Below are 27232 nucleotides of genomic sequence, written 5' to 3' on the forward strand. Positions count from 1 at the left end.
GATTCCTCAATCAGATACAGGGCTTGCAATATCGCTAGCCCGACGTCCCGGAGCTAGCGATTTTTTCAGTCGGGCTACCAAAATCTATCTCTTCCCTGCCCGTCGGGCTATTGTAGGAAAAATATATGTCAATGCTTTTGCATTCTTTCGGAAATGTAGCTGGGTAATTATGTCATTGGCATCGGTGAGCCACTGTCAATATGTGACATATTGAAGTCGCGTTTGAATTTGCGCTTGTTTTTTGCTTTCACTTTGCAATCGTGTGAACTGTGTATAGAGAGCGACAGCACTGATCTGTGAGTGATGATAATTTGTGCACCAATTCCTCTGACATCGTCTTATTAATCGTTAGCTTACTATGCAAACATGACAAGTGAAATCTCCCGCAGCAAGCTTAAACATGTGAGAGGTTGATCGCGCAGAGAATCGCTGAGCTTATGTGAGTGCATGTCTAAAAGCATTTCAGTTCTGCTGAGCCAAATAAGACAGGTCAGGGTGAAGAAGTGACAGCCAAAGAAAAGCTTACCACAAAACGGAAAAGTTATGACAAATCAGACTATAAGGCAAAAAGAAAGTGCAGCTTTATGGTTTCATGGACAAAAGAATCTCCGTGGCTGCGATATGACGAGCTAAATAACCAGGGCTGCACATAAGTGGTCCGCAGGTGCGCATTCGCTGTCAAAATAAAAAACACGCACAAGGGTTAGGGTTAAATTTAAAAACTGTACTTTTGAGTTAAAATATATATTTATAATTTTAATAAATGACAAATTAAAAATGCATGAACATTTTTTTGTATCGAAAAAATATCGACCCGTGACACCAAAGTATCGAACCGAACCGTGAATTTTGTGTATCGTTGCACCCCTAATATATATATATATATATATATATATATATATATATATATATAAATTAATAAAAAAAACACATAACATATAATGTAATTGCAAGGAGGTATTTCTGTAGTCTATTGATTACTAGATAGTGGAAAAGGGGTGGGATTAAATAAGCTTGTGCTTCTCCCTGCTCCTTTTTGAACATGAAAGTTATTTGTAGTTGTGGTTGCTCGTTTTCCTTTTGTTTTGTTTTGTTTATTTGTCTCTTTTACTTCTATGTTGTTGTACTTTTTCAACATGTTCAAAATAAAGAATCAATCAATCAGGGTTTCATTACTTTCTGCATCTCAACAGCTAGGGTTAAAACATCTCAACAGCTCTAGGATGGGTTATGATGAAATTTTGAACTGACATTACCCTAAAAACTTGTGTAACCCCATGACCTTTCCCCTAAATCTATGACATTTGGATCCACATTGCCTGTTCTTTATCTTTGTTGCTGGTGCTAATGTTACTATATTTATGTTAGCACAGCTGTGCAGCCTGACAGCCACTAGCAAATGTTTAAAAGCAAAGGAACCACTTAAAATGACTCATTTAATTCAGAGAAAGCTTTCAGATGGGCAGTATATCCACCTGAGTTTAAGATTCTTAAATAGAAAGAGTACCACTGTGAAAACCTTATTTGCTATTTTTGATGTTGCTGTCTTGTTGTTGTTTTAAGTATGTAAGGATGTACACTAATGCTCGTCTCTTTAGCAGACCCTGCCATTATTGGTATGATTTCACATGATCGAAAGAATGGTGCTGAACAACCAGGCAAATTTTCCCCTTCATGTTTCTATTTTACTTTCCTGTTTGAAGAAATGAGTCATGGTTGTAACCCTGCTAGTCCCCACTTATTCCAATCCACATGACAAATAAAGTGCTGTTTGGGCATGCATACATTAAAGTAATTCTTTCAGTTTTGTTACACTGTGTGTTTTCTCTTATTACACCTTTTTTTCAAACACTGACCTTGTTATGTAACATATAATGATACTGTGGATCATACAATCTGTCTGTAGGCAAAAAGACAGAATTACAGTTATACTTAAAGAAGCACAAGGAAATAAATGTTTAAAATGATTAACCCCTCATTGTCACGTTCATTTAATTTCACACAATCTGTGATGTGACATAAATCGTTTCAGCTATTAAGGGTTAACCAAAAATGTTTGCTAACCGATTTGAATGACAAGAAAAACTGGCGCGAACTCAGTCACCCCCTTGCAATCTTTCTCTCTTTTTTTCTGTCTCTCTGTCTTTAACCCAAGTGTTCGCCCTACACTGTAACCATGTACACGTACATGGGGGTTGCTTTTTGTCCGTAGCAGGGAGGCAGATCGCTTCAATATGACTAAAGGGGATCTGTTATATATCCCCACAGCATGAGAAATGCAGGCATACACACACTTCTTTCTTTTTTCCTTTTGAATGTTTAGAAATGATGTTTGTATATCTAGATTTCATCTGTCAGTCAAGGCAAAGGCCACACTGTGCTTTTGCCAACAAATCAGCACTGATGGTACAATTACACTATATTTTGATTATTTGTTGTTTCATGATGAAAAAACACATCCCCCGAGGGTATACGTTTCTCTGGCAACCAACAATATATGTACCTTTTGCTGTGTTGTATGTCAGACCTATACAGAATGTGATATTTTCAGGTTCACATTTCAAATGTTTGAGGGCAAGCTGTACTCATTTCATATTTATGTGTGGACGTATCTACCTCTTTGATCTTTGTTAACTATAATTATAATCTTTTGTAGTTGTTTTTTGGCCAATTTAAACTTTTGATGTATTAACAAAATATGTAATGGCAGAAATTTGCAAAACAAAAATTTGGTGCTGTGTCTGTTTTCTGTCCAGGAAACAACAATCTGAATTAGAGCACCAAATATCTGTCTATATAGAGCTACATTTAAATAGTACTTTGTCAATATGGCCTGCCACTCAAACTGTTCATCACCTCCCATCATATGTGTCAGCCTGTGCTTCATGAATAGACAATGACAGGCAGTGTGTGGGATGTCCCTTTTGATGAATCTGGACTTGTCTTCACTTAGCAACAGCTTATTACTGCCAGAGTAAAAAGGGCTGAAAATACATCATAATCTATTTTATGACAATTGTTGTTTTGGCAAGGCTGCTGACTAACCACCCCCTGGATTAAATGGTTCTTAGAGTGAAAAGACTGGTAAATCTATGGATAAAGACAAGGTGCAAAATACCCTCTGTTTACGATATTACAAGAATAAAACAAAAATATAACTTGTATTCCGACTTTGCTCTGTACTTTGTTGAAGCACCTTTGGCAACAATTATTGCATATGATGCAACGAGCTTTATATGCAAGAATGCACACCTATTTTGGGGCAGAACCTCTCAAACTCCATGTGGCTGGATGGGGAACAGCAGTGCACAGCCATTTTCAGATCTTTCACGAGATGTTCAATCAGGTTCAAGTCTGGGCTCTGGTTCTGATAGGACATTCACAGAGTGGTCTTGAAGCCACTCCTTTATTATCTTAGCTGTGTGCTTAGGCTTGTTGTACTGTTGGGAGATGGGGTATTCTGGAGCAGGTTATCATCAAGCATGTACATTCCTCCACCCATCTTTCCCTCTACCCTGACTCAACCCTCCCACTTTTTGCTGCCAAAAAGATATCCCCACAGCATAATGCTGCCACCACCATGCTTCACTACAGGGATGATTTTGGCCAGGTGATGAGTGGTGCCTGGTTTCCTCCAGACATGACACTCAGCATTCACTCCAAGGTGTTCATTCTTTGTCTCAGACCACAAGATTTCATTTCTCATGGTCGAGTCCTTCAGATGCCTTCTGGTAAAGTCCACACAGGGTGTGTTTTTTATTGAGTCCTCTCTACAATACAAGCCTGGAAGAGACCTAGTGGTTCCAAATTTCTTCCATTTGATGATGGAGGATGGAGGCCACTGTGCTTATTGGGTCCTTCAGTGCCACAGGAATTTTTCTGTTCCCTTCCTTGCTTTGACAGGGACTGTCGAGTATGAGACCTTACATAGACAGGTGTGTTCTATGTCCAATCTCATGTCCAATCAACTGAGCATCCTACAGATGGACTGTGAATACTTATGTACTGTTTGTTAATGTTTTTTTTTTGTTTGTTTTTTTAAAGATTTGCAAGAAATTCAAACAAACTTTCTACACATTGTCATTTTGGGGTATTGAGAATGGAATATTGAGGTAAAATGAACTGAATCCATTTTGGAATAAGGCTGTAACATGATGAAACAAGTGAAGCATTCACTGGATTATCAGCAAGGGTTCTGCATCATTTTCTGTGAACAAGTGGATGATTTCTGGGAAGAAACACCGTGGATGAGTTTTTCAAAATCATTTTTTTGGCCTTTGAGCACCACAAGGTCATCTAGTTCGTTGTCTTTAAGAGAAAAAACTGTACATATGCTCTCCAAAATACACCAATCAATAATAATCCCTCTCAATAATAATACATTTGAAATAGTATTTTTCCATCTCTACTTGACAATGGTCAAGTAGACACTAAAAAAGCAGTTTGGGAACAGGGCCAGTGTATTTTCTTATTCTGATTCTACAGTCATCAACTCAGTATAGCAATTTGTGTTTTTAATTCAGTTCCCTTTTTTTGTTTTTTTTGTTTTCAGCTTAGTACTCATACATGTTGTGTACTTTCTGTAGCAGCCATATAAAGTATGGCTATGTCTATAAACTAGTTTAGATCTATTAGGCCTGTGTTACATACACCACATACTTTTAACTAACTAACTGTCATTCAAATTCAGGTAGCTGCACAGATAAAATGTTAAGAGGGCACAGGAAGCTAATGCTGTGGATGAATCAGCATTCTGAGAAATTCCAAAATTGCAGCTATGACTTAGCGACACAGCTAAATAGAACATAATTAGTGCTATGTGTTGCACCTGTGCCTTTTCTTATACTTACAGAGAAAAACAGTGCAGAAGGTCTGCTACGAGTGTTAATGTGTGTTTAATTTTATTTTTTGTCAGCACTGCATCAATTATATGGAGTGCAATAAAGTAGTGAAAAAAAACCCCTCAATATTTTCACAGGTGCAGGTCGAAGTAATTACAGGGTTTTGAAATACTTTGGTTTAATTGTATTCAGAAATTTGATGGGAGAAGTGCATACAATACACAGCTAATGTGTTTTATATGCAAATGTTGTTTAGTTGTGTTACATATTACACATTACACTACAATTAGGATATGCGGAAGATACTGCTGCTCATATTCTTTCGACCTATCTAACTTTCTTCTGTTGGTTGGCTGGCTTGAAAACACTGACTCTACCTCAGTCTCAAAAGTTGGTGTGACTGACCAGGGCAAAGGTTAATAGTTTTTGCTTGGTCTACCTCTATGTCAAAGCAGTGCTTTTTTCTTCTGCATTAACTTTGAGATAGGTGTCTTCTGAGAGGGGATATTTGATTGGCTGAATGCTATCCCTGACCTGTTTAACTGAGAATGATCTTCAGTGTGATGTAAAATGGAAACAAGACTCAATACTCTGTAAACACGGATAGCCCCAAGTGACCCTCGTACTGCCCACTCTCTGTTATTTATGTACTTTGTCAGATGCAGCTTATAAAGTGAAAGACTAATTACAGCAGCTTAGAGAGCCAGTGCTGCTGCTTTGGGATACTACTTTCAGTACCCCAGTTCTACTGTTTCATGATAATTTGACCAAAAACAAATTAACTTGTGACATAACCCTGATGTAAACATGGTATGAAATAATAGCTTACAAGGCAATAATATATTCTATTAAAAGATAAACAAATTAAGGGGTGTTTAGTAATGGATTACATGTAATCACAATTATATAACCCAAACACAAAAAAAAGTAAACATAATTAGCCTGAATTAGATTTGCAAGATGTGAGACCAGGTTATAGTTACAGTACTTGATTGTATTTTGATTACTTAATAAGTAAGTAAAGTTTATTTAGATATTGTTTTTCACAGTCAAAGCACTGTACAACTGAAATGACAAAAGAATGTCGACAGAAGGAATGATTAAATAGAAAAGGTTTTAGCAGTTTTTTAAAGAGTCCACAGTCAGCTAAACTGAACTGATGCGGTCAGCTGTTACAGAGTCTTGGTTCTTTATATATATTATGTATTCTTTCAAAAATGACAATTTGATAGGGAATCCATTGTTTGCTATTTTTAAGGGATTTATTTTTATTTATTTATTTATTTATTTTTTACCAACTTTAAGTATCTAGATCAGGATATATGATTTTAAGTTAAAAATTGTATTTATAATTTTTATGTTTAATAATTTGGCAACATTTTAAACATATGTTTAAACAGGAGAATGACAAAAACACTTACATAACACTAAATGATGGCCGGGTCTTTTTTCTTCAACAACTGGGCTTTTTTTAAAAGACAAAAATATGAATACATGAACACAGCTGAACCTTTTGTGGCAAACTGTGATTATTCCTGACACATATTTTGATAAAGAATTTATTGCGATCAAATTCAGAAGCAGCACAACTTCTGCTGTAATTCTATGTGCATGAAAGCAGAATAATAGCTAAGAAGGATTTAGAAGGGAGAAGGAGAAGGAGGTCTGCCATTAGGAAGTTTTCCCTCAAAGTCTAAATAGTAAGCAAGTTGTTAGATGTTGCTACTTTTCTAGACAATTCTAGGTAATTTTGCCTGCCCTTATTGTGTTAGTATAGATTTTTCTAACATAGTCTACATCATATTTATTCCTAAAATTATTCCCAAACTTAGGAATGGCATGTTTTAAATATATGGAAAGACTTGAAAGAGGGCAGAATTCTTCCTGAAACAGATATGAGCAGTTAAAAACCGGGAGTTGATAAAGTAATATGAATTGTTTTTCCTTGTCATGCACATATTTCAGCAGGCTATTTCTCAAACAAACAAACAAAAAAAACCCCACAAGACACAAAAGCATCAATCAGGCAGGATGCACTCTGACACCAGAGCACAGTAGATGTTTTCTATAGGCTATGTATCTTGACTCACTAGCAGTAATATTAAATAAGAAATATTCAGGATCAGTTTTTGAAAAAGGGTAAGGAGACCCATGTAAATTCCCGATTATTATTAAGTCTTATTACTTAGAAAAACCCACGTTGACTTAATTAAACACCACCGAAGCGGGAAACGTGTTCTCATTTCCTTGCACAGTGCTTATTAGCGACACCGGAAGTGAGTGTAACCAAGCAACGCCCGTCGTTGCCGTGGTAACAGTGTTGCCCTCGGGGAAGTTTGTAGCTGCAGAGGTGAAGAGCTATTCTGTACGAGAAACGAATCTAGGCTATAACTTAGCTGTAGCAGTTGAATTCACATATTTATTTTAATCATTCATAAATAATACGAGTTTTCTTTTGTTTTGTTTTGTCAGGTGTGCTTTAACTGCCATCTTCAATAAACGTTAGCTAGATGGAGCAGGATTTGGCCGAGGGTAAAATCATCCGCTCTCATAAACAGAACACAAGCGAAAAATGGATGTTTCTCACCCCTATGGTAAATACCGTTTTTAATAATTTTACGGACGCTTTCCAAACACTACTTAAAGTGTCGATACACGGTTATGTCTGAGCATATTTGCCTGTGTCTTATTAGATAAACACTGTTCAATATTTCTGTAGATCAACAGCTGCAAGTTGCACCTCACGACTGTGAAATCTCTCGTGCCAGCGAGAGCACAAGCGATGGTGAGTCATTAAAAGAGCACACTGGAATAGTAATGGCTATGTAGTGCTTATAGTTTTCAAGGCGTTTAGAGGTTGGTCTCTTTATCTTTTTTCAGAGTGAATCTCAAGATCATGTAAAAGAAACATTTAACCACTCTGACCTAGGTAGGTTTGACCCACTTAACTCATTCAAGTACTCACCACCCAAGAGGATTTTGTGTGATTCAGCAGCATATTTGCATATATTAATTACTGGGCATGGCTGTGGTTCTCAAACTTTCTCTGGAGATGCCCTGCTTCAGAAGACAATAAAGGTCATCTGGCATGCTACAGTTTTAAAATAAATCATCAACAATAGTAAGTATCTATTTTGGATTATAGAGAAATAAAAGTCATCATAATAGTCTCAGGAAAAATCTGTTTTGTGCATTTTCCCTTCAGAGTCATATTAATTTAACCAAAGTTTACATCACACATTTCTCTGGTTGTCCACAGCCCACTTGCAGTGGCTTAAAGTCTAATCAGTGGGGCCTGCTCCGCAGTTTTAGAACCACTGACATGCAACTGCTGTGTAAAAATGTTTTCTTTGCACTTATTTACTATATTTTATCTTTCGTAGAAAACAGTTTACATGCAGGCATCCAGAAAAGAGTTGTACAGGAACTATTTGCAAGTGACAAATGTACATATAATCAAAAAGTGCTGCTCAGTGGAGCTGCCGTTTCAAATGCTGCATACAAAGCAAGACACACAGCAAGGAGACAAACCCAGTGTACGGGGGAAACTTTTGGCCATGCCTTAAAAAATGCAAAACCTGCAGGTACTATTCAATTAAAAAATGATAGAATTAAGATAACCTTTGCATGCACAGTTTTGTAGACATATTTTATGTTGTGCACTTTGCTTTTAAGTGTACCCTGATTTCAGTTTGTGATATCTATTTCAGGTGATTTTCCTGGACGTAATTACAGTGCTGTGCCTGGTTTTCTCTCCACTCAATTGCCTTTCACATCCAGTTTTCAACGAATTGACTTGGAAAGGTACCCTTTATCTGCCTATGTATTCTATATTGTCTGTAAAGTGTATGTGTTGTAGTACAGAGTTGTAGTACATTGCTGTCTAGCTTAAAGTCACTGTAAGCTGGAACTATCTTTAACATGTCACATGTATCAGCTGTTCTTTGAATCTTTTACCTGCAAAGGCATTCATATTCTTCTGACATGCTTATGCCACTGAATTTTATTAACTCATTCTGACCTTCACAGTCATCATTTGCTGTAGGAACCATGAGACTAACTAAAATGGCAAAGGCTTAAGATTGCCACAAGGGAGCAGCAGAGTCTCTTTAAATAACTAACCAGTATCTCCAGATAAAATGGCAGTAATTCTGACTAAATATTCTACTGACAGACTGAGCAGAAATCACTTAGTTAATATGTATATTGAAAAACTGATCTAGTTATTTGAATCATTAACCTGAGCTGACAATATTTGTTTCATTAATTCTGTTACAAAAATGTATAGATTTTATTTAAAGTCTAAATCTTGTGATATGTTTTCCCCCCAATACTTTAGACAATCTCTGGAGGAATGCCCACAGTTGGACTTTGTAAAAGAACTGCAGTTTCTCAACCTTCAGCACAATCTAATTACAAAGATCCAAAATTTGTCACATTTGCAGCAGCTGGTTTTACTGAATTTGCATGACAATCACATCAGTGACATGGCTGGCATTGAAGTTCTGAGGTCTCTCAAGATCCTCATACTGGGGAAGAACAGGTTAGTTGCCATGACAGGAAGTGTAAACAAACAAAGACAGCACAGATAGTACAATTATAGATATTATGAAGCTTATTTTTAGTATGATAAAAACATAATCGACTTTGACAATGTGCAGTTCAGTTGTGCTAATGCAAGATAACCACTTGAGTAGCTTTATTGTTCTTTTGTTAAACATCTCTAATAATATGGTCAATATGCAATGAAAGTTGCAGCATTTATTAATAGTTAAAAGGGGTTCAACAGTGCTGCCATGAAATGAAAATGTTGTTTACATTTAGCATTTAATACATTTGAATTAACTAGGTACGGCTACATGGTCAGCATCAGAAATGATTAAACCCAGTTCCATTTGAAAAGCAATCATCTTAGTGACATTTTTGTTTCAAAAGGTCAGCAGGTTCAGGATCAAAGTCACATCTTTTTGACATAAAGATCTTACAGGTGAACTCTGGCATTTCTTCCACTTTCTTTCAAACATGACATTTGTCTTTGCAAATCAGTATCTGAGGTCATAGTAACTGAACAGTAAGAAATTCCTCTACTTTATTTGTTGGCATTTTCAAAAGACCACAGCAAATTATTGTTCAGTGTTATATGATCTCCATCCACATGGAGAGCTCTGAACAATATATTACTGGATATTACCTGTACTGCTGCTGTTCCCTCAAAAACTGCAACCTTTTTAAATTTTCCTGTTGGTTTTTCATTAAGCCAGAATTAACATAATACGTGTTACGTAACTGTTGCCACTCTACAGACAAATTCTGTTTCATGTTGTGTTTTCCCATTATGTGTCACATTTTTCCTTGTACTTTGCAGAATTCATGAAATCTGCTGCCTGGACAGCTTGTCTAAACTGAATATGTTGGATTTGCATGACAATCAGGTGCTGTTCCTTTACCGTCATCCCTCCTACAGGACATGTATATTAAACAGTGTTAATTTAGTTGCCAGTGGTGTAAAGGCTGATCATGGTTGTAGGCTTCAAAGTTCAGTATGAGTGGATTGACTCTTCCATGTTCTAAACCATGTATTAGGAGCAGTTAATTCACTTTAATACTGAGGTTTGTTTTTAAAGCCAGAAATCTGGCTCGTTGTTTTGGGCACTTAACTTCAGCTTTTCACATAGTTCACAGCACTCTAAGAGAAGAAAGCACTGAAAACCATCAGAACCCACAAGCTGTTGTCTAATACCTACTCCCACATTAATTTTCTCAGTGGCCATCGCATAATTTATCGAACAGATGGAACTGTTTTTTTTATGTTTTCAGCACTGGGTAATGTTTTGAACTCTTGTAGATTATAGTGTTCCTAAATTGTCTCATTCTATTATTATCTATTATTATACTGTTTTGTTCCTTGAGAATAGAGCCTGCTTAATGATATTAAAAGCCTGAGAAATAAAATTATGTCAAATGAGAATTTTAACAACTAATGGAAAAGGAAGACAACATAGAAAGGCTTCCCTTGGTCAAATTAGTGTTTTGCCAGAATGCCGCCTACACGCCTCCTCAGAGAGCTACTCCAGAGCTCTGGTAAGACTTGCTCTCTTTCTGAGGTCGGTTGCTCTTTACACGAGCAAGCATTACAGTTGCCATTCAATGATTGTTAGTTTTACGTTATTTTTCCTGACAGAGATTTCTCTGTTGCCTCAACAGTGTTGACTTGTGCTTACTAACTACATATATATGGTTAATTTTAGCAGTTTTTATAATCTTGCAGTTGAATTAATAATGAAACTTCTTTAGCTCTTTTGCTCTTATTTGTAATGCAAGCACATTATATTTAGGCTCGTACTCTGGCAGACACCTATTGTAAAGCAGATGATAAATCTATCATTCTCACAGGGCCAGTTTGTCTTTCAAACACTGAACTTAAAACCTTCTGTTTTGTGCAGCTCAATAACTGTTCAGTCATATTTTTAACACATTTTCCAAACTCACAAGAGATCTGACCACCCAAATGTATTCTGAATTGCTGCATAATGATAATTCAAGATTATGAAGTGGATGAATTATAGTTGTTGTTAAGTGACTTTTGGCCACAGAACACCAGCTGCTTGTCTTCCCCCCCCCCTTTTGACCACAAGCTTTGCATCACTGTTATCCTTTCTTCCCCCCATCCTTGAGCTGGGAAGCTCACAAACATCTAAAACTCAGCCATTTTACCCATTTATTGCTGTACCAGCGAGAGGTTTCTTTTCCAGTTTGCTGGAGCTATTCAGAATGAGATATTCTCTCTGGGAGTCGGCCTTCAACCCACTCAGTCTCAGTGACCAAGTCTTGGGGTTACAATGTGAACTGAGATTGTTGAATAACCAATTCTTTACTTAGGCTGTGATGTTTTCCACTTGAACAGTTTGACTTAAATGTTCTCAAGAAATAGCTGAGAATGCCCTGTGGGGTCACTGAATTGAGAGACAAAAAATATCACTCTCTTAGAGAAGTTGGCTAAAGTCATGTAGAACTCTCGCTCCTACAAATGATGATGTTGATTAAGTTTGACTCTGTCTGCCATGTTTGGTTGGCACATCACTCTGGGACGAGGTGAAGTTTAGACAGGATTTCCCCACAAGAATATCCGTGACCAACGATACTTGTGACACATACTTATTTTTCCTATGTCATTTGAAATAAACATACCAAGTGTAGAAGAACAGGCCTTTACCTGTGAGACAGAAGCCTCTTGCCAAACTCCGGGTCCTGACCTTCTTCACTGGAAATCACCAAATTCATAGTCTGTAACTTAAGATTCTCATATATTTTAGAATGGGGCTATCCAAAATCTATTTCAGTGTGTACAGAGATACAGAGTTTATGAATTCATATCCATGTGTCTGTCCGTTGTAAAGGTTATGTCCTTTGATTTTAAAATGCGTGTTACAGAACAATTAGTTTTATCAATTCCCAAAGTGAGATATAGGTAAAAAGTCTACACTTGCCCCTTTGTTTAATGATTCTCAGCAACATTTATCATGGTGGCTCGATTGTTTAAATTGATGAACACTTACAGTGTGCAGACTGTATTTCGGGCCAAAATTCATAATCTATTTATTCCTATTTTAATGAACACCTATCTAAGCTCCCAAAACTGCATTTCGTTGCCCTGTACCTGTGCATGTGCAATGACAATAAAGTTGAATTCTATTCTATTCTATTCTAAAACAAGATATAAATCAGATGCAATTTATGCTGTGGTGCTGACTAAGATCATACTGCAGTGTTTCTGCTTTATATTACTAAATAAATGTCTCTTTAGCTTTTACATTTATAAACACTGATATTTCAGACCATCTGAAAAGATATCCTAGACAAGAACTTTTTTAGTCTCATATTCAATATAGATTTTCAATCCATCTGTTCTGTTTACCATTTAAACAGCAGTTATGTTTGGATTTTGTGTTTTCACAGAATCATCAACTCGTAAAGCATTGTCCGCCTTTTCTTATAGTGTAGTATAGTTTATAGTGTGCACAGTAGGAATAGGCAAATACATCACCATCTTGATAACAGCCACTGGGAATTTGTGTGAAGTATTAAAAATGTCACTCTTACAGAGGTTTATAAATGTTTTTCTCCAAGCAGTGTGATGGAGAAGGTGGGGTAAGATTCCACCATTGACTGACTCTTAGTTATTTCTTTTGTTTTCATGATTTGGTTAGCCAGACAGCATGTGTGTCATTTTAGAGAAAGAAATTCAAATATACAATTCAAGTATGTTATACTCTGCTAATCCAGCCTTAATCTGTGCCTCACTGCATAGAATTGGGTAATATATGATATGATTGCTCTTTTACATGCATTTTAGTTTTGTTTTTAACTAATTTTGTCATACTGTGCTTTCCTTTAGATCTGCAGGATAGAAAATGTGTCTCATCTGAGTGAATTAAGAGTGTTGAACCTAGCAGGAAACAACATCTCCAAAATGGAAAACTTGCAGGGTCTTGACTCTTTGACTGAACTGAACCTAGGGCAGAACTGCATCTCTGTTGTGGTGAGGGAACTCTTTTCCAACTAATTATAGATTTTTGTATGTAAGTGTTTTGCATGCGTACTGTCCTTTTCCTTCATGTTAAAAAACAAAAAGCAAAAGCACTTCCTGCTTTTTGGCCTTTCTTTCTGTTCGCTTATTCAGTTCCCTTATTTCCATCAGTTTGAAAGTACAAATACAAAAATGTTTGCACGCTTAGATCTTACATTGTGCATTGATTTAACTTAGCTATATCCGACTTGTAGACCCTAGTGTGATGCAGCACACAGCTATATCCCAACACTACAGCTACCCTGTGGTTCTTTGAAGTTCCTGCAGCTACCAATTATTTTTTTTCTTATTACTGTTCAGAAAATGTGCCTCTGAAGATGAAAGCAATAGCAATTGTACTTTATCTTTCATGTTCAAATTACCACTTGTGGACCAGGTCCCTTGGATGGTTACTGTTACCTTTGCTATGGATCAACATATCAGTTTTTACAGCCACAAAATAACAAAAATAAAAATAACATTAATGGAACCTTTGTGAGAAAGTGGTGGTGGAGTATATCACTGTTGGTGTTACCTAGGGAGACATAACTCATTACCCACAACCTCCCACCGACTTTCTGGCACGCTGAAAGAGAAACTGGATATTCTAAACACGGAAACTTACTCCCTTTGGTTTCTATAGTTTTAATCTGATAAACACAACAGTGCATGCCAAAACAGGCCCCTTCATTTGTATGCAAATCCCCTAAGCCCTTTCATGCTTTTTAAGATAGAAAATAAAAACGGATTTCAACATTTTGAATCAGTTGAAAGCCCTTCCCGTCACTCAGCCTGCCGTCTGCCTGCAATTTCTGATCACAAAACACTTCCAGTCCTAATTATCGGATGTTGTATTTTATTTGATACACAGGAGAGGAAAAATGCTACCCCTCAGCAGTTTCTTGGTCTCTGTCATTATTGCTGCTTGCTGCCAAGTGCTTATACCTTGTACAAACTAAATAACCACGTTCCAGGTGCTCAGGTTTTCTCTCTGTCATGAAAGGGAAAGCAGATAAAAAGTGAAATTCTTAACCTGAAAAAAACACTGACACTGTCTTTCTTTGAAAGCAACTCTTAAACTTGATTACTTTGCACCCAGTCATCCATCCTTCCTCTTAGGTGTTCCTTTCCATTATGAAATTCGCTGCATGTCACTAAGGGATCCATTTTATATTTTTGGCTGTGGGAATGATGATTTGTTTGAAAGAAAAGTGCAGTCAGCTTGAGCAGTGATAAAGCAGTCTAAGAAAAAAAGGCATGGCACTGGCAGACTGACTTTATGCATTAACAGAAGGGTTTGTCTGTGAGCCAAAAGACTACATAGAAAAATGTAGAAACTCTATATTGCTCTTTGGTAGTTTTACTGTAGAGTAATTAATTAGGTGAGTTTTATATATTGACACGGTTTATGGGAAAGAGGATTTTTGGATGTTCCTGAGTAAATAGCTTGAAGTGTTTCCCAAAACAGGTCAGTAAACAGTAACAGCAACTTAGTAATTTCTATGTTTTTCCAGTATGGCCTGGGAACATGGAAACTGTGTGTTATGTTATGTTGTTGCAGGGAGAAACTCTTAACTTCTACAACTTAAAAGCCAAGTGAGGACCACAAAATGTTTTGGCTGACATGTGAAGTGTCTCAAAGGTCATGCAAGAACAACACAGGAGTGTGCCCCATGTCACAGCATCTGCAGTTATAATGCGCAGTCGCATAAAGCAGATGAAATCACATCTCAAGCCTGTGCTATTGAAGGAACTTCCACAAAACCCACCAGCTTACGGTCTTAGAAACCCTCCCAGCAGCCACATGTACCTGTGTTTACATGAGCAGCTTTCTTGCTCTTTTGTGGTGTGTTGGTATTGCATGCAGATGAGACAGCGGTGATGAGAGGTTTTTCTGTGTTTATTGAATAATGCCTCAGCCAGAGCTGAGTATGAGTGTGAAAATGAAGACACGCAAGCTGTCAGTAAAGAGAGGGTGGAGCTGGGATAAAGAGGTGAAGGCACGGGCACACAGATACATAAATACACACCCGCAGGCATACAGGCAAACAAGAATACACACACACACCGCTCTACCCAGCCTCATAAGAGATCCTGTAAGCTGATCTCTTATGAGACTTCCTAAAAAAGGACCACATTGGTGGGCGATTGTTATGCAGCTCATCAGCTCAGTGATGACATCATTCTGTCTGAGACAGGGCTGCTATATTTAGTTTCAGACAGCCAGGAGTGGCTACTAGTTCACTAGCATCCATACAAAAGCAGGCATAGACAGAGACTGTAAATGTGATTGATGGTTGAGTTGAGTTGGTTGAGCACTGCATAGCATGACTTGCATTTGTCATAGAAGAAAGAAATAAATAAACCCTGCTTATCTATCTATCTATCTATCTATCTATCTATCTATCTATCTATCTATCTATCTATCTATCTATCTATCTCAGTTCCATTGAATTATCTCCTTTGAGCAATAGCTCTCGTATGTGTTGTTAGATGTTGCTGGCCCCATGATCGGAAAGTCAGGGGTTCAAATCCACTGAACGTCTACCCTGAGGTACCCCTATGCAAGGTGGATCCCACGGGGATCAATAAAGTATAAATGATTATTTACAGTTTTTCTCAGTCGCTTTGGTGCGTTTCTCAGAACACCATTAACATTTGCACAGCAGTTAGTGCATTTCCCAAAACAATTAGTGCAAACTGCAAAACCTAGTGGATAGCCTGCAAAAGCACGTCACATGCACAGAATTGATTATCCATACCTCAAAAGCAAGTATCCATGTCAATGAAACTGTCAGTGCCATCAAAATGAAAAGTCTTGACACCATCTTTATGAACAAGATAGTCAAATGGCATTGTCATGTTTCCACTATGACAGTTTATAATTTCAGTGTTTCCCATTGCAAAAACAACTGGTGACACCTGAAAATGCTGACGACAGCACTATGGCCTACCTGTACAGCCATCTGAAATGTGCAGTAAAGTCACTGTAGATGTTATGGGAGTCTTGTGAGTAACTGAGACACTGAATACGTACGTTTCACATTTCCATTGTGTAGAAGTGTTTGTAATCCTACAGAATTGTGCAAAAGAAAAATATGCTACAGTCACTTGTGCACTGTAGAATACATGTAAACATAAAATCACCCATTTGGTAGAGCTGTGCACTAATGTGAACAATAAACAGCACATGTAACAGTACAGTAAATCATTCTGGCACATCCAGACGTTCCTGTCTGTCTGGCCACATATTTTCATCTACATCACAACAGATGTTATCCCTCGCAATGCAGCGAGGAAAGTATCTCCTGGAGTGGCGAATCCATCCTCTGCAGGACCCTGCTGTGATGTCGTCACATGCTGCATCCATGGCTGCTAGCAGGGCCATTTGCTCATGTGGATTTCATTTTTCTTGAGTACTCTGTCAATTGTTGAAATTGGAACAGATTCAATATTGCCAAATACCGTGTAATTCTCTATGACAGCGCTTTGTATGTCTCTCAGCTTTATTGCATTGTTTGCAATGACCATTGCACAAATGGCTTCTTCTTGCTGTGGGGTAAAAAGGGGCCCTCTTCCGCCTCCGCGAGGTTGTCTTACAATCCTATGTGGTGCAGAGTGAACTTTTTGTGAAATTGCAAATACAGTACAGTAACATGTGATGTGTCTGAGATGGCACAGTACAGTACAGTGTATTACTGTTTGCATACCTGTTTTCCCTACGGAATGTTTGAATGATTGAACTGACAGTAGTTCTTCCAATATTGGGTTGCACCCTTCGACCAGCCTCCTCCATGGTGAGGCCGTGATTGACAACATGGTCCACAATTGTAGCCCTTATTTCATTAGGAATCCGCCTATATCTGCCTCTTCTCCCTCTTCCCCTTCCCCTTCCTCCCCGCATCCTCACCCCTCTTCCACGGTGCTGACCTTCCATTTTGTGTCACAGAAGTGTAGAAATGGTACACACTAGCTCCTGCGCAGTTTATATATGCTTGCCAATTGGGGATTCACAGGATTCATCCATAATTGACAGTGAACAAGTTGTTTGTCATTGGTTACAACTAAACTTTCACATGCCTCTTCATCTTCATGAGTGACAGCTGTAATTCACCCGAGATCAATTGTTCAATTTCGGAGACATTTCCAGGAACAATGATACAGAAAGGTATAGGATTTGCTTGACAGATGGCCAATATTTGGCATGTGATAACTAGTTCAACAATTTTGTGTGTGATGACTCAAGCAATGGATGTATGACTATTAGTTTTATTGGGAACGACTATTCAGCATCCATAGGTATGATTACTTTTGACTGACATGACATAAGCAAATGGAAATGTCAGAAAGCAGCAGGGAAATGTATGGAAGCAACTGATTCATGTCCAAAATCATTTGCAGTTTGTTCAGAGAGAGGAGAAATTGCTACTATGATGTGCACAAATGACTGAGTGTTGTGGAGGTTGAACTAATAGTTATGAGAATTTCAATTCTGATCTGAGAAACGCACCAAAGCGACTGAGAAAAACTGTATTACATATACCGCACAGGACCCACCTTATGTGCCAATTAGAAATTTGAGTTTACAACCCTGATTTAGTGTTTACTAACTCCTTGTCTCACCACTATTTCATGCACGTATTTCTAATTCAACATTTTTGGTTATCATGACGCAGAAGTCTAGATAAGGAGGCATAGTGTAAACTAATGTAAATTAATGTGTTAAACAAGCTAAAACATCTTGCTAAAATCTCATGCAGAACTTAAAAATTATGTGTAGGTTGTTACTAGCTTAAAAAAGCCAAGTTGTAAATATTAAATGTTTCTTTTAACTGAGTTTTGATGTGTATAATTGTAGGGGAGGAACGGCACAGTGATGCAGTGGTTACCATTGTTAGCACTGTGTCTGTATGGATTTTCTCTCGGTACTCCAGCTTCCTACAGATGATCTTTGGCATTGGCCTTGTGAGTTTTGTGTTGGTCATGTGATGGACTGATGACCTATCTAAGGTTAACCCAGCCTATTGTCAGCAGGAAAAACCTCCTCCCCAGTTTTTTCTGTAGAAATCTTTCACAGTTATCAGTATCTCTAGCACTACTGCTGATGTTGCATAGCCTACTACTCTATCTGTAGTAAATATACTGTACTCAGCTTGTTGGTCTTATATGCAGTTGATAACGCAGTGTTGCATAACTGTGTTATATCTATATGCTTGTGTGGGAGGGAATTTTGTGGATTTCTAAATGACGAAACCTGGCTGCACTGTTCTTCTGCAGGGGTGCTAGCATGACCTGAACACCAGTCTAACCTCATAATAGAACAGAGCCTAGCAGGAAACTGAAGGAGGTTTGTGAGGCATTGGCTGCAGTGTGGGTGGATAGTGACGCAGCCCAGTCAGACTGCTGATGGGAGTGTCCTCTTTGCTTCCAGTATAGCCAACATTGTCCAGCGACACACATAAAGAAAGCCCAGACCTTGATACTAGAGAATGTGATTTACCCCATGCTGTCATCCAAATAGTTTACGTGATTATGACATTGCACTTGTCCCTGTGTGTCCAATTCAGCGTGCCAGCTGCCCAGCTGCTGCTTTTCCCCCACCCCCTCAGTAAATTGTGCATCGATTTTTGATGCTGAGCCTGCCTGATGGTAAAACTCTCCACATCCCTGTCAGTTTCCACTGAATTTTCTCCAGCTATTGCATGATGAGGTGCACTACCTTAGTAAGCTGCTTGTTTTATATCACTATGCTTTCCACTGAGCATTTCAAGTTAGCTTCCTGCAGCAGGGGATCTCTGCATTAGCGCAGCACATTCTCCACTCTCCCCTCCCCCCTTTCCTCCTCATATTCTATCTATTCTCGCTCTCTTCCTCTCTCTCTCTCTCTGTTGCCCCTCCTCTCCATGTGCAGACAAGGCAGCATGCTATATGTGTGTGTGTGTGTGTATGTGTGTGTGCATGCGCAGGGTGGATGGGGATGCTGCATGCTGGAGCTGAGAGCTGCAAGGTGACTGAGGGAATGGAGAGGGATACAGAGCCTTGACGACAGTGACGATGCAGTGCCCTCTTCCTGAGCACCTTCTCATCTTCACATCCCTCCATCTCTCTGTCTTCCCTCTCCCTCTTTCTCTTTATAGACTGAGGTGGACCGCCTGCCCTTGTTGCAGCGCCTCTTTCTCAGCTGCAACAACATCACCAGGTAAGAGCTTGTACCGCTTAACTCCCTCCTCCCCGCAGGATAGAAATAGGGATGGTGGCCGGACAGTGCCACGTCCCCTCCCATGGCTTTGGGCAGAGAATACACACCCACAGCCAGACACACTCACAGATTTGCTGTAGTGGGCAATTTCTGCAACCTAGAAAATAACAAATCCTCGATGTGCTCTTTATTGTTAGTATTTAATCATCTGTTACCTAAGAAATGGGTGTGAGAATGTTTAAAGTTATTTGGGCAACAAAGAAGCAGGTTGTGAGAAGATAATTATTGATGACAGATTTGGAGGTTGGATGAATTAATGGAAAATATACCTAGGTAAGGGCATGTAGGATGAATGAGAGGTATGATTTTTTTTTGTCTTAGTGCTAACTGTCAGACAGCTTTACACACTTTTTTCCAGTATCTGTCCTCCTTTCTTTTCTTTTCTTCTTCATTTCTGAGCCCAGCAATAAAAACCTCATAGAATAAACTTAACACAGCATCATCTTGGCACTAAATGAGGCCATTTGCTTTATTTTTGCCTAGTGGAGGATAATTTCTGTGGGATCATTGGCTCCCTTGACCATAGTCACCTTGTGCTCTGATAGATCTGAGCTGACAGTCCAAACCAGCTTTGCTGTTCTTGTGTCTCCATGCTTCACACATTGTGAGAATCATGACATAGTCGCAAGGAATAAAATCCTATATTCTTAAACTTCTGATTTTACAGTGACATCTAGTTCCAAATATAATATGTGAATAAAAATATAAGTAAATTTTGATTATGCGAAACATATATGTATCATTTATCCTGCTCCATGATAGGGTATTTTAATGTATCGTCTTTAATGTACTCATGTAGTGGCAGTATAGAAGGCTGGTTAGCGTGTGTGCACCTTTTTGAACTCTTTAGTGCTGATAGGAGAACAGCTGTGCTCTGTTGCTAGGTAAAGAGACAGAGCACACTCATCACCTTGATGGAGTCAGTTTACCCAGTTCAGGATCTTGGATCAAACATCTCTCATGAAATAATATTAAGACTGAAATATTCATTTGAGCTTACATTGATATTGATTTTTAAAACAAAACAAAACAAAACAAAACAAGACACCCTATGAAAATAGGATCAAAGCAGAACTAATAATTACCAATAAGTCATTGAAGAATATGTGCAGGGTAGTGCTAGTATAGATAAAGCCTGAAGCTACAGTTTTCATTCACACCGCACTCTGTACTCACATCTTAAAAATAGTTTTGATATTCACTTTTTATTGGACCATTAGTAGCAATCAGAAACTGGTGGATGGTGCAAGAATTAGAAGTTCTGTTTTTGTAAAGGTTTTGGTCTTCATCATTAATGTTATTATTATTCCTTATTATGAATACACCAATTAGGCAGAATGTGTTAGATGCACTCAAGCACCTCTTTATTATGTTTATTATCTCTTTTATATTTTTATGGTAGGAATTAATATTCCGTAACAGAAAGGGTCTAAGCTACTGCAAGTGTTTGAGATTGGAAGACCCCTGGTATCTCCAGCATGGTGTTTAGCATTTACCGTATTTCCCGGACTACAAAGCGCACCTGAATATTAGCCGCACAAGCTAAAATCAGGGGAAAATCCTGTTTTGTACATACATTAGCCGCACCTGACTAAAAGCCGCAGGTGTTTCAATGTTGACTTATCATATGTAAGAGAATATGCACAAAGGGAATTGTCAGGAAAGAGATGGCTGTTTGGAGACATCACTTTTATTAATATTTTGAAAAACAAGTTATGGGTACATATTTGCACATGTAGTACATAACAGTAACCTACAGCACACCAGAAAAATAGATTCGGACTACCTTTTAGGATCAGGTGCAGTGACACGGCTTTAACAAGAAGAAAAGTCAGTCATTCACCATCTTTCTCTTCTTCCTGCGCTCTAAAACCACCAAAGTCCTCTTCTCCAATGTCGGAAACGAACAGGCTCAGGATGGCTTCGTCATCCACTCTCCGCTTCTCTCCTTCGTTGTCACTTTCAAAACCAAAGAAATCCTCGTTGTCAGTGTCAGAGTCGAACACCCTCAGAAGGGCCGTGGCGGTGTCCTCCTCTCCATCATGCAGCAGTCCAGCCCTTCAAAATCCGTTGGTGATCGTGGATGTTTTCGCACTTTTCCACGCTGTCAGAATCCACCGGTGGAGTTGGGCATAACTTGCTTTTCGCAAGTTTATCGCCGCTCCTCATCCACGCCTCCTGCTGAATGCGTAGCGCTACTTTGAAGTTTGTTTTTCGCGCTACTTCGTACGGCACTACGTTGCCTGGCGGACGGACATGTGACTAACATACCACTCTTGAACCCCGATCCTTCCGCCAGGCAACGTAGTGCCGTACAACAGCGGAACAAACAAAACAAATCGTCTTACGATATGACAAAAATCATGGAAAATCCATAGAAAAGCCGCACCTGACTAAAAGCCGCAGGGTTCAAAGCTTGTGCAAAAAGTAGCGGCTTATAGCCCGACAATTACGGTAGTTAAACCTCTGGCTAGGAACAGGCACAGTGTACTAGGACTTTGAGTGGTTCCAGGCAAATGATTCATCAAGGTTATTATCATAAATTAGCAATGATAGAATATCCCCTGCTGTGCATGGCGTGACTTTGCTTTTTCATGTTTCCTTTTGCCATAGGGTGATATCAACAGTGTAGCAGATTTGTCTCTCTTCATTGCCCCCTGAGTAATGTCAGGCTGCCAGAGTGCCTGCTGAATTACCAGCTTAACATGGCATGTGTTAGCCCGGCTCCATTCTGTCAATACGAAGCAAGACAAAATGTGTCAGGAATAAAACGAAGATAGTGAGATTGTCTGGTGGATGATTCAGGTTCTGCAAAATGTATTTATATATATATATTTTTAATATCATTTACTCAAAGTCTCATTTAAAATTGTCAATTTTTTTCAAAAGTGACCTGAGGGCAGGGGACATTGTATAAAACACATGCACAGTTGTCATACAAATTCAAATTACATGCAATAAGGTAAAAATAGATCAAATTTCAAATAAATTACAGTAGAGCTTTGAGAGCAGTCCATTGACCAAGAGTACCCAAATTCCCAGCTGTACAATTTCAGGTCCATCTGTAGCTTATATTTGAAAGCTTTTTTGCCTAATGTTGTTCTGACTCTGGGGAAAAATCCTGGTGAAATTTTGTGAGAGCTAAAGCCATAATAATTTAATTTTTTACACATGCATTTAAAAAAGGGAGGGAACCAGAGAGGGAACCAAAAAATTAGAGACTGATGTATAAAAGCATATAAACATACAGAGACAGCCACTTTTTAGCAGCATATTCCACACTGAACAGTGGCCTATCTGATTTCGACAACCAGTAACAGAGAACATAAAACATAGGGTAAGGATTGTCTAACTCCTTAGCTAAGGTGCTGATCAGTAGTTGTAGATTGCAATGTTTTCTGTAATGTGTAATACAACAAATTATAATTGATAAGAGTTCTTTGCTTTATGAGAATCAAACTTGGATATGACTAACTTACGTTGAGTTAAATGGCACTCAGGCAGAGTGCAGGAATTCAAGTGTCTGCATGACTTCCCAGTATTTGCTACTGACCGTAAAGCATTTAGCGTAGCCAGTCTTTGTACTGGAAAAGTACCCCCCCCACTGAAATTCACGAGTGTGTTTAAAACATTCATCCTTTGTTTCTAGTTTTGACCAGCTAGCCTGCCTTGGAGAGTCGTGCTCCCTTTCTGAGCTCACGCTGGATGGGAATCCTGTAGCCCTGGAGACATGGTACAAGCAGGCCGTCCTGCGCTGTGTGCTTCATCTCAGACAGCTGGACATGAAGCGCATCACAGTAAGACTGACGTGTTCGACTGTGTGTGTTTAAAAGTGATAAACAGGACATCAGCCACCAGTTAACCAGTTCAGCTGTGACTGTTAAGATATTTTGTTGTCCTTTCAGATATTTTTATTTTCTTCTTACAACAAATTGCACGGCTACAATCAGAGAACACTGTGTTACACTGTTTGTTTTGCTATATTTTGCTTATTAAAAATAGGGAAGAAATATTCACAAATACTTTTAGAAGCAAAGAGCTGCCTTAAAGCGATTAAACCTTCACAGCTTATGACTTTGCTGTGGTTGATATTTAATAAACCTATGCCATATTCTCATTACACTTGCATGTTAAGCTAATGGTCCAAACTTTTTGTCCCTCTGATGTTCCTACATGTTGATTCTTGAGAGCGACTCATTCTTGAAATAAACGTTTTTATGATTTCACACTTAAAATTTATTTTGAACCCACATAGTTTCCCATTCACTGTCACTCTGTATCACCAAGTTGTATGAACAACTTTACAGTGCTATATTCTGGAGTCTGACTGTGGTACTGCATTCATTATGCTCTGTTTTATGCTAAAAGCAAAGTGGTTCAGTGACTAAGTTATGACTCTAAGCTACACATTTACATATATTTTACACACAGTGTATGTAGCAAAACAGTGATTATTCTCAGAAAACATGAAATCATTTTTGTCGTACAGTTTGCCAGAAATGTGCTATCATGAAATGTCAGCGTGCTTTTAGAAGCTGTCAGGCAGAGAGCACCCAGGTCTGAGCTTGCACTTTAAAGGAATCTGTAAGTACCACACACCTTGCCCTCAAAACATAGTGCTGATATGAAGTAAAACCAAACCCCCAAAAAACAAAACATGTAACTCAGATTTCAAAATGTTTTTACTTGAATCATAAGAGGTTTCAGGATTAGCAAATTTCAGGATTATTGTGGTCCAATAAAAGCACCTCCACCACATTTCAGCTGCCAATTCCTGATACAAATCAGTTACATTTTCAGAGTTTACTTTAGGGAGACACACAGCATTGACTTAATGACAGAAATGTTTGTCTAGCATTGGGGTTTCTATTTCTTTAAGCATATTATAACTGATTTGGAATATATGTCTCCAGGGAACCATACTACCTCTATGCTGTGAAAGCCCATGCCTGGGTGACTGGTGGGTAGACGGTTCTTTATGAATCAAAAACGGAAAATGAGAATAAAATTCAGATAACACACATCCGCTAGACTAGAGCATTAATAGTCAACTATTATGTTTCAGAAAAATACCTGAATATGTTTAACATTCAAATTTTAACTGGGAACGTTATTGAAAATCTTAACAGCCTCATAACCGAGAGCTGTTGTCCAAACATTCATTGTTTTGGCAAGTGCACAAACAAAGAATGTATTGACACTGAACAATAGCATCCTTTGCAGTCAAGAAGTTATTCATCAGGTTAAAACAGCTTTTTAATTTTGATATTATATGTTGTTTTTATTATAAAATTAATTTTAAGGATTGTTATATGGGTTTGGATTCTTAACTGTCTCTACCAGCTGACAGCATTTTGCCTGTCTTTATCAGAATTGAGCATCATTTTGCGTCATTACTAGCTCGCCATAGACAGCTGAATATCCCCCTGCTCTTTGCTGGCACACTCAGACTGTGTTGGCTGCATTGCATTCTGGGAGTTTTGGCTTTCCCCAACAGCTGGGCTCAGTTTATCTGAGACTGAAAATCAGACAGATAATCCAGTGATGCAGCCGGTTTATGTGAGACTATCTACCAGCCTCCATAATGGTCCATTTCTAGTGTAGAGAACAGTTGTCCTGACAGGGTCTTTTGTGGTTCCCCTCTCTCTTGAATAATTCAGAACTCTTGAATGGAGCGACACTCTGATTGCACCGGCTTTCTTTTTCAGGACGAGGATCGGCGCATGGCAGGTGTACAGGCTCGAAAAGAGGAGGAAAAGAAGAAGGAGAGTCACAAGCAGACCATTCATAAGGTACCAGTTTGACAAGATTCACTCTTGCTGTCTTTAGCTGGCAGGATGCAAATGCACGTTGTAGACGACAGCAACACAACAGTCTGTTAAGAAGTGAATAAACTCATAATTACCCTTTATATAGTTAGTATGTAGAAGGACAATAATAAGCAGTAAGGTTTTAACATTCTTAAAATGCCACATATAGGTGATGATATCTGATTTGTAGTTTATTCATCTTTTGAATTACTCATAATTATGAGATTCAGGTTCAGGCTTAAATGTGCATTTAAAGAAAAAAAGCAGCTCATCAGACATCAGTCTGCCCTTCAAAACATATTTAATGAGAAGGCTCTAAAATATTTAGGTCATGATAAGGATTTTTATTTATGAGTTTATTTTTTTCTTTTGACATATGTCTCTTGGGACTGATGAAGCTCATTAATAGTGTACATATTTTGGATGCTTCATAGATGTGAATTTCTTTTAATGCATTCTCTTTTCTTCTGTATGATACAAAAACCCTTTTAGATGGAATCTGGAGTATTGTACAGAGTTCACAGGGGTACTGTATTTGTAAAGGAGTCTATAAATGACACTTTATAGCTTTAAATGATCTAAGATGTTCTGCTTTGCACATGCATCTGTTTTGCGGTAAATATGTTTGTGTGTGTGTGCCAAAGCTCCTGCTGCTTTAACTGTTAGATGGACCCTATGCCGAAACTCGTTGTCTCTCAGTTACCTAACTCTCTTTAATCCCTGGTGTTGAGAAAATTTTATAGTGAATGCCACAGCCAAGGGTTCACAAAGGCCAAGGACTTACCATGAACTGATACTCATCCCTGCTTCAAGGAGTGGCACATTCCTTAGCTGAGTATATTGCAACTCCAGCTGTCCAAGTAAGAGTAATTGAAATAGAACAGAGAGGCAGAAATCTTCTCTCTTGCAGGGTGGGATGTCACATTTTTCTGGTGTAAAAGGCAAACACTGTTAAATCATAATGCTGTAGTGTGACAAAAGAAGCAAATGAATTGGACTAAGAAATCACTATATAATTTCAAATCTAATATAAATTGAGTTCTATATCTGCTTTAGTAAAATGTCTTACTTTATTGTACTTTATTGTATATGCTTTCTTTAACAATGTATCCCAGTAAAATATATATATGAGGAAGGCAAGAAGGATGTGATTTTCTGTGACCTGATGAAAACACACAGAGGTTCTATTAGCATGCTAGCTCTGTCCTGCTCAGGAGATTTGACACTTGAAACCTTCTTTGTTCTGTGTATGTTTGTGTGTGTGTTCTGTTCATCAAGGAGAAGCGGCGTCTAGCAATCCGTAATGCTGCACAGCAGTGGGAGGGTGTCAGGGCCTGCCTGGAGCTCCCATCCACAAATGGCGCTAAAGAAGAAGTCAGTCCAGAGAACAGCCCGGCTCACAGCCCCGCCCAGACCAATGGCCTTACACAGGAACCTTCCCCTGATGAACCGAGGTACACACAGCATGTACAGAAAATTAAGATGGATTTTAGAAGTAAAAATTAGACAGTGACTGGTTAAGATACTGACGTTATGAGCAAACTATGTTATACTACATGTTCCTGGTCTAGTTAGAATTGTGGTTTCAGTCATGGTTTATTTTTAACTGTTTTTACTACCTTTTTAGCTTTTCACAATGGAGATTGGTTTCCAGTTGATCGATCTACCAACTTGGTTTTGAATGAAGTAACTCATGGATACATACAGTGTTGCCTTTAGCCAACTTTTTAATTTTCCTTTTGAGCCAGAATTTTGG

The 27232-nt window shown here is 38.4% G+C and overlaps 1 protein-coding gene across 1 annotated transcript in view; it reads left to right on the forward strand.

Annotated features, from left to right (window-relative positions):
- Positions 1-7351: 7351 nt before the first annotated feature.
- The window catches only part of lrrc49 (leucine rich repeat containing 49), a 37939-nt gene continuing 18058 nt past the window's right edge, over positions 7352-27232 (forward strand). Inside the window, exons 1-12 of the mRNA XM_085352136.1 lie at positions 7352-7435; positions 7561-7626; positions 7722-7770; positions 8225-8425; positions 8552-8645; positions 9181-9384; positions 10207-10273; positions 13237-13380; positions 19545-19606; positions 23316-23463; positions 25375-25458; positions 26755-26930. Coding sequence (XP_085208262.1) covers positions 7352-7435; positions 7561-7626; positions 7722-7770; positions 8225-8425; positions 8552-8645; positions 9181-9384; positions 10207-10273; positions 13237-13380; positions 19545-19606; positions 23316-23463; positions 25375-25458; positions 26755-26930 — 1379 coding nt within the window. The remainder of the gene's footprint in view (positions 7436-7560; positions 7627-7721; positions 7771-8224; positions 8426-8551; positions 8646-9180; positions 9385-10206; positions 10274-13236; positions 13381-19544; positions 19607-23315; positions 23464-25374; positions 25459-26754; positions 26931-27232) is intronic.

This window comes from Diplotaxodon limnothrissa, linkage group LG1, assembly GCF_057381915.1.
Source record: "Diplotaxodon limnothrissa isolate DT_005_m linkage group LG1, D_limnothrissa_male_GT1.1, whole genome shotgun sequence".
Classification (NCBI taxonomy): Eukaryota; Metazoa; Chordata; class Actinopteri; order Cichliformes; family Cichlidae; genus Diplotaxodon; species Diplotaxodon limnothrissa.